The 8,898-nt window shown below is 47.1% G+C and overlaps 1 protein-coding gene across 6 annotated transcripts in view; it reads right to left on the reverse strand.

The window, feature by feature from the left end:
• LOC110518901 (microtubule cross-linking factor 1) overlaps nt 1-8,396 on the reverse strand; it is a 254,295-nt gene extending 245,899 nt beyond the window's left edge. For 5 of the 6 annotated variants that reach the window (XM_036986668.1, XM_036986663.1, XM_036986667.1 and 2 more), the window contains exon 1: nt 6,825-8,396. In XM_036986668.1, the coding sequence (XP_036842563.1) occupies nt 6,825-7,772 (948 nt within the window). In that variant the 5' untranslated portion in view covers nt 7,773-8,396. The remainder of the gene's footprint in view (nt 1-6,824) is intronic. The other variant, XM_036986665.1, reaches the window with a different exon arrangement.
• Between the last annotated feature and the right edge of the window lie 502 nt (nt 8,397-8,898).

Consider the following 8,898-nt stretch of genomic DNA (forward strand, 5'->3'; position numbering starts at 1 on the left):
AGCTGACTACCTGTAATGGTATGGAGGAGCTACCCACCTGTAATGGTATGGAGGAGCTGACTACCTGTAATGGTATGGAGGAGCTACCCACCTGTAATGGTATGGAGGAGCTGCCCACCTGTAATGGTATGGAGGAGCTACCTACCTGTAATGGTATGGAGGAGCTAGCCACCTGTAATGGTATGGAGGAGCTACCCACCTGTAATGGTATGGAGGAGCTACCCACCTGTAATGGTATGGAGGAGCTACCCACCTGTAATGGTATGGAGGAGCTGACTACCTGTCATGGTATGGAGGAGCTGCCCACCTGTAATGGTATGGAGGAGCTGACTGCCTGTAATGGTATGGAGGAGCTACCCACCTGTAATGGTATGGAGGAGCTGCCCACCTGTAATGCTATGGAGGAGCTGACTACCTGTAATGGTATGGAGGAGCTACCCACCTGTAATGGTATGGAGGAGCTGACTACCTGTAATGGTATGGAGGAGCTGACTGCCTGTAATGGTATGGAGGAGCTACCCACCTGTAATGGTATGGAGGAGCTGACTACCTGTAATGGTATGGAGGAGCTGACTACCTGTAATGGTATGGAGGAGCTACCCACCTGTAATGGTATGGAGGAGCTACCCACCTGTAATGGTATGGAGGAGCTACCCACCTGTAATGGTATGGAGGAGCTACCCACCTGTAATGGTATGGAGGAGCTGACTACCTGTAATGGTATGGAGGAGCTACCCACCTGTAATGGTATGGAGGAGCTGCCCACCTGTAATGCTATGGAGGAGCTGACTACCTGTAATGGTATGGAGGAGCTACCCACCTGTAATGGTATGGAGGAGCTGACTACCTGTAATGGTATGGAGGAGCTGACTGCCTGTAATGGTATGGAGGAGCTACCCACCTGTAATGGTATGGAGGAGCTGACTACCTGTAATGGTATGGAGGAGCTGACTACCTGTAATGGTATGGAGGAGCTACCCACCTGTAATGGTATGGAGGAGCTACCCACCTGTAATGGTATGGAGGAGCTACCCACCTGTAATGGTATGGAGGAGCTACCCACCTGTAATGGTATGGAGGAGCTGACTACCTGTAATGGTATGGAGGAGCTACCCACCTGTATTGGTATGGAGGAGCTGACTACCTGTAATGGTATGGAGGAGCTGCCCACCTGTAATGGTATGGAGGAGCTGACTACCTGTAATGGTATGGAGGAGCTGACTACCTGTAATGGTATGGAGGAGCTACCCACCTGTAATGGTATGGAGGAGCTGACTACCTGTAATGGTATGGAGGAGCTACCCACCTGTAATGGTATGGAGGAGCTGACTACCTGTAATGGTATGGAGGAGCTACCCACCTGTAATGGTATGGAGGAGCTGCCCACCTGTAATGGTATGGAGGAGCTGACTACCTGTAATGGTATGGAGGAGCTGACTGCCTGTAATGGTATGGAGGAGCTGACTACCTGTAATGGTATGGAGGAGCTGACTACCTGTAATGGTATGGAGGAGCTGACTACCTGTAATGGTATGGAGGAGCTGACTACCTGTAATGGTATGGAGGAGCTGACTACCTGTAATGGTATGGAGGAGCTGACTACCTGTAATGGTATGGAGGAGCTACCCACCTGTAATGGTATGGAGGAGCTGACTACCTGTAATGGTATGGAGGAGCTACCCACCTGTAATGGTATGGAGGAGCTACCCACCTGTAATGGTATGGAGGAGCTGACTGCCTGTAATGGTATGGAGGAGCTGACTACCTGTAATGGTATGGAGGAGCTACCCACCTGTATTGGTATGGAGGAGCTACCCACCTGTAATGGTATGGAGGAGCTGACTAATGGAAATTCAGAGGGTCAGTTAAATCAATGGACAGGTTCGATACTATGTTTACCTGACACAGAGTATTTTCTTCTGAGGCTGAGCAGACCATTCTGGGTAGTAGTTTACCACATCAGTGAGTCATCAACAGGACTGTTATTAGCTGTCACTCTCAAGTAAAGTCTTCATTTCCTGAGATCATCTTGTTTAATGTTTGCTTTGCATGGTGGATAGCGACTGCTCTGCAATCTGCTTGTCAACGCACCGACTTGAAGTGGAAAGGGTGATTAATGTAAAAGTTGTCAATGTGTTATATCACAATACTGATAACATGATCATAAACCATCATTAACCGACGTGATCCTAAACCGTTATCGACCGACATGATCCTAAACCCGACATGATCCTAAACCCGACGTGATCCTAAACCCGACGTGATCCTAAACCCGACGTGATCCTAAACCGTTATCGACCGACATGATCCTAAACCCGACGTGATCCTAAACCCGACGTGATCCTAAACCCGACGTGATCCTAAACCGTTATCGACCGACATGATCCTAAACCCGACGTGATCCTAAACCCGACGTGATCCTAAACCCGACGTGATCCTAAACCCGACGTGATCCTAAACCCGACGTGATCCTAAACCCGACGTGATCCTAAACCCGACGTGATCCTAAACCCGACGTGATCCTAAACCCGACATGATCCTAAACCCGACGTGATCCTAAACCCGACGTGATCCAACAGCACTTTAATATAACTTCCTTTTCTGTTCCCTGAAATAATCAATAAACGGTTTTGTTATAATGATTTTGTGATTTAATGATAGTATTATGTTGCAGGAATAGAAGAGAGAGCTGTTGTGGTTGTGTTATGTAGTGGGAGAGAGGGGAGAGTGAGAGACCCTTAAATTGAAATTGCAATTGAGAGAGACAGACATAATGAGAGTGTGAGAGCGAAAGAGAGGAGATGGAGAGAAAGAGACAGAGAGACAGACAGAGAGAAGTGGGGAGAGTGGAAAGATGGAGGAGGGGAGAGATGGAGGAGAGGAGAGAGGGAGGAGAGGAGAGGAGAGAGGAAGTGTGTGACTGTGGCCCCAGCTGTCTGACTATTTGAACACCTGACGATGTAACATAGTACACAAAAAATCCGGGACACTCAAATTAGTATGATAGCTAACATTAGCCACCTAGCTAACGTTAGCCACCTAGATAACATAAGCCACCTAGCTAACGTTAGCCACCTAGCTAACATTAGCCACCTAGCTAACGTGAGCCAAGAAATTGGAATTCGTAACATATAAGTTTTGCAAATTCGTAACAGATCATCAAATCAAATGTATTTATATATCCCTTCTTACATCAGCTGATGTCTCAAAGTGCTGTACAGAAACCCAGCCTAAAACCCCAAACAGCAAGCAATGCAGGAGTAGAAGCACAGTGGCTAGGAAAAACTCCCTAGAAAGACCAAAAACCTAGGAAGAAACCTAGAGAGGAACCAGGCTCTGAGGGGTGGCCAGTCCTCTTCTGGCTGTGCCAGGTGGAGATTAAAGAGTACGTGGCCATTTAAGGCCAGATCGTTCTTCAAGATGGTCAAACATTCATAGATGACCAGCAGGGTCAAATAATAATAATCACAGTGGTTGTAGAGGGTGCAACAGGTCAGCGCCTCAGGAGGAAATGTGGGATTGTTCTTAACATACGAAGTGGATGATGGACATCCAAAAATGAATAGAAATGTAACACACACTGCCACACTGTATTCAGAGGCCTGGACTTTCTCCACATTTTCTTACGTTACAGCCTTCTTCTAAAATTGATTAAATCAATTTTAAAAATCCTCTGCAATCTACACACAATACCGCATAATGACAAAGTGGAAACAGGTTTTTAGAAATGTTTGCTAATGTATTAAAAATAAAAAATCTTTAAAAAAAAAGGTCCCACAGTTGACAGTGCATGTCAGAGCAAAAACCAAGCCAGGAGGCCGAAGGAATTGTCCGTAGAGCTCAGAGACAGGATTGTGTCGAGGCACAGATCTTGGGAAGGATAACAACAAATTTCTAGAGCATTGAAGGTCCCCAAGAAATCAGTGGCCTCCATCATTCTTAAATGGAAGAAATGTGGAACCATGAAGACTCTCCCAAACTGACCAATCAGGGGAGAAGGGCCTTGGTCAGGGAGGTGTCCAAGAACCAGATGGTCACTCTGACAGAGCTCTGTTAGAGTTCCTCTGTGGAGATGAGAGAACCTTCCAGAAGGACAACCATCTCTGCAGCACTCCACCAATTAGGCCTTTATGGTAGAGTGGCCAGACAGAAGCCACTCCTCAGTAAAAGGCACATGACAGCCCGCTTGGAGTTATGAAACCAAGATCGAACTCTTTAGCCTGACAGGACAACGACCCTAAGCACACAGCCAAGACAACGCAGGAGTGGCTTCGGTCTCTGAATGTCCTTGAACCCGATTGAGCATCTCTGGAGAGACCTGAAAATAGCTGTGCAGCAACGCTCCCCATCCAACCTGACAGAGCTTGAGAGGATCTGCAGAGAAGAATGGGAATAACTCCCCAAATACAGGTGTGCCAAGCTTGTAGCTACATTCCCACAAAGACTCGATGTTGAAATTGTTGCCAAATAGTGCTTCAACAAAGTACTGAGTAAAGGGTCTGAATACTTATGTAAATGTTTTTTTATATATAATTTTTTATACAAATTAGCAAACATTCCTAAAAACCTGTATTTCCTTTGTAAATATGTGGTATTGTGTGTAGATTAATGAGTAAAAAAAAACAATTTAATCAATTTTAGAATAAGGCTGTATTGTAAAAATAAGTCAAGGGGTCTGAATACTTTCCGAAGGCAGTGTATAATACTAATCGGAGTGTTTCGGACTTAAGTTTACTATGTTACGTCTACCCCTGAGTCCAGGTTGGACATTTGACAGCTATCAGGTCCTCTGGGACTGGCCCATTATGAAGAGAGGAGCGGAGAGAGAATATACAGCATAACCTAGATAGCCTAAAGCAAAAATGTTTGTTTGAAAATGTGAAATTGGATTTAGTGTAGGCATACAGTATACGTGTGTACTAGTGAATGTCATCATACACTATTTGAACAAAAGTATGTGGACACCCCTTCAAATTAGTGGATTTAGCTATTTCAGCTTCACCCGTTGATGACAGGTGCATAAAATGGAGCACACAGCCATGCAATCTCCATAGACAAACATTGGCAATTTAATGGTCTTACTGAAGAGCTCAGTGACTGTGTGGCATCGTCATAGGATGCCCCGTTTCCAACAAGTCAGTTCGTCACATTTCTGTCCTGCTGGAGCTGCCCCCGGTCAACTGTACGTGCTGTTATTGTGAAGTGCAAAACGTCTAGGAGCAACAACGGCTCAGTCGGGAAGTGGTAGGCCACACAACTTCACAGAACGGGACCACTGAGTGCTGAAGCGCATAAAAATCGTCTGTCCTCGGTTGCAACACTCACTACGGAGTTCTTAACAGTTTCTGTCAGCACAATAACTGTTAGTCAGGAGCTTCATGAAATGGGTTTCCATGGCCGGGCAGCTGCTTACAAGCCTCACATCACCATGCACAATGCCAAGCCTCACATCACCATGCACAATGCCAAGCCTCACATCACCATGCACAATGCCAAGCCTCACATCACCATGCACAATGCCAAGCCTCACATCACCATGCACAATGCCAAGCCTCACATCACCATGCACAATGCCAAGCCTCACATCACCATGTCCAATGCCAAGTCTCACATCACCATGCACAATGCCAAGCGTCGACTGGAGTGGTGTAAAGCTCGCCGCCATTGGCCTCTGGAGCAGTGGAAACACGTTCTCTGGAGAGATGAATCGCGCTTCACCATCCTGCAGTTAGACAGACTAATTTGTGTTATACGGATGCTAGGAGAACGCTACCTGCCCCAATGAACAGTGCCGACTGTAAAGTTTAGTGGAGGAGGAATAATGGTCTGGGGCTGTTTATCATGGTGCGGGCCCCTTAGTTCCAGTGAAGGGAAATCTTAACACTACAGCATACAATGACATTCTAGACGGTTCTGTGCTTCCAACTTTTTGGCAACAGTTTGGGGAAAGGCCCTTTCCTGTTTTAGCTTGACAGTGACCTCATGTACAAAGCGAGGTCCATACAGAAATGGTTTGTCGAGATCGGTGTGGAAGAACTTGACTGGCCTGCACAGAGCCCTGACGTCAACTCCACAGAACACCTTTGGGATGAATTGGAACGCCGACTGCGAGCCAGTCCTAATCGCCCAACATCGGTGTCCGACCTCACTAATGCTCTTGTGGCTGAATGGAAGCAAGTCCCCGCAGCAATGTTCCAACATCTAGTGGAAAGTCTTCCCAGAAGAGTGGAGGTTGTTATAGCAGCAATGTTCCAACATCCAGTAGAAAGCCTTCCCAGTAGAGTGGAGGCTGTTATAGCAGCAAAGGGGTGGACCAACTCCATATTTTAATACCCATGAATTTTGGAATGAGATATTCGACAAGCAGGTGTCCATATACTTTTGATCATATAGTGTATTTGGAGGACAGATGTTCTTTACAATTTGAAATCTACTTAACTGCTATGCAACATGAAACTGATGTCAGTCAGACAAAAAGATTGTGTTCTTATACTTTCCTGATGTCATTGGGGTTCATTGTAATTGTTCCTAACATAAATAACTTGATGATACACAACAATGCAGAGAGAGAGAACATTACCAACTAGTCAACTATATGAAGAGAAATAGCAGGTACATGTCAGGGTAAACCAACAGTGGGGGGTTTGGGGGGGGGGGGGGGGGGGGGGCACTGAAGCTTTACAAACAGTGATACAGTGAATCACACTATCATCAATGAGGCTATTACTATGCGGGCAGCCTACAGAACAGCAATGGGTGATGCAGAAACCACAGTATGGATTACAAACAAGAAACAGAAATCATTTCCCGCGGCCTCTTTTTACCTTGAGGTACTCGTTTTCAGAGCGGAGATCTTCTATTTCTCGCAATAAATCCTCCTCGATTATCTCTTTGCTGCATTCCAGTTTTATCAATTGTGCGGTGGTCGATGCTTTCTCCTGTTTACTCCCCTCTCCTCCGTGAGCACCTGGTCCTGGAGCCTGAGACATGCCGCCTTTCCCAGCAGCCGCGGGGCTACCCTCCGCGGTGCGCAACGAACCAACACCACTACCGGCAGTAGCCCCTGCCGCTCTGGCCGCGTCTGACGCTGATGCTGCCGCCTGCACAGGATGATCCACCTGATCCCTGTCGCTGAACCCGGAGCCCCCCGACTCCCCATCGCTGCTTGCGGCCGCGGCCAGGCGCTGTTCGTCGGATAGGGGTTCGGAGGGACAGTCAGAGAGATCGGAGCTACTGTCGGTCTGACTGACCCTGCTGCCGAGGGGGGTAGCGCCGGTTGGGACGCGGATTGGGGAGCCAAGGCTGAGTGGGCCGTGGTGAGACGCGGTCAGCGTGGCTATTTTACTCTTCTTGGCTTTGAGGGCGAGGTGTGGACTGCTGGTGCTGCTGTCCGGGGTCGGTTTGCTGGCGCTTGCAGTGGTCGGTTTAGGTTCAAGCGCCGCATGTTGAATGACCTTAACCGTCTTCTTCGTGACTGTCGAAGACTTGGTGCTGTGACTTTTCACGGTGGCTGGTTTGTTATCCTTCGCTCCGGTTGGGGTGCGCCTGGATATGCGGCTTTGATTGGATGATAAGGCCACTGGAGAAGAGGAGTGCTGCTGCTTGGTCAGTTTGGGGGATTTTGGTACGATAGCCGCTGGTTTGGGCGAGGAGCGGACATCCTTCAGGAACGGCCTGGCCGGAGATGGTGCTCGGTTTAACCGTTTCTTCTCCAACTGGTGGTTTGGCGGTTTGGTGGGTTCGCTGGTCCCAGAGCCACTGGAACGATCCATATTACAACACTCCGACGATACCGGTGGAGAATATGTAGAGGAGGGGAGGGGGTTGATGGATCAACAAATGATCAGTCCACGACACACATAAATAATACATTTGACAGCCGACAGCAGCAGAAACACAGCCCTGTCTCCCCGTTGTTCTCATCACTCCCGGGATGCGCACCACGGTCCTTTAGGCTATTCGCGGTTTTATTCCATTCGGTCTGTTTAGGTAAATATCATCGGCTACATTCACCAGGTTGTCATTGTACTCCCCTCTACGGTACCGGCAGCCCGGTGGCTCCGCTCGGTCTCCTTGAAGGAATCGCTGAAATAAACGAGATTATTGCAGCCTAAATAAACCGCTGAGGGACAGAAGGAATCTGCAGTGTTGCTTATTGTAAGGTTTGGCTATAAATGCATCCAGTCGTATTGTTATTCCCTGATACGACTCGTCCTCCCCCTCGCTCTCTGGGCCCCGGTCTGTCCGTGTGTCGGCTGCTCGCGGTCTTTTGCCCTTTCCCACTCCTTCCGTATATCTGACAAGGAAAATCTGCAATCTCTGCGGTATGTAATGACTAGATGGGATACATCTTTTGTCGGATTTGACTTTTCATAGCAGATTAGAATAATTAACGTAGCATGTTATGATAATTAGGTTAAGGGTATGAAAATGGTTTTGGGGAATAGCTAAAAAATGCAAAGAAATATATATACTTTTGCGGTTCATTTGAATTTGACAAAAGCTGTATCCCTTCTAACCATGACTTTGCGGTCTCGAACCTGGTTGAAGCCTACCGTGGTTCCTAATGTAGGCGCATGCGCTTTGTTTCTCACAAAACCCCAATACACCCCTGAGTAGATGGTAATGTAACAACATACACTGAACAACAATATAAACGCAACAAGTGTTTCATGACCTGAAATAAAAGAGCCCAGAAATGTTCCATAAGCACAAAAAGCTTATTTCTCTGAAATGTTGTGTAAAAATGTGTTATTTCTCTGAAATGTTGGGCACAAAAAGCTTATTTCTCTGAAATGTTGTGTAAAAATGTGTTTACATCCCTGTTAGTGAGCATTTCTCCTTTGCCAAGATAATCCATCCACCTGACAGGTGTGGCATATCAAGAAGCGGATTAAA

The sequence above is a fragment of the Oncorhynchus mykiss genome, chromosome 8, assembly GCF_013265735.2.
Source record: "Oncorhynchus mykiss isolate Arlee chromosome 8, USDA_OmykA_1.1, whole genome shotgun sequence".
In the NCBI taxonomy this organism is placed as follows: domain Eukaryota; kingdom Metazoa; phylum Chordata; class Actinopteri; order Salmoniformes; family Salmonidae; genus Oncorhynchus; species Oncorhynchus mykiss.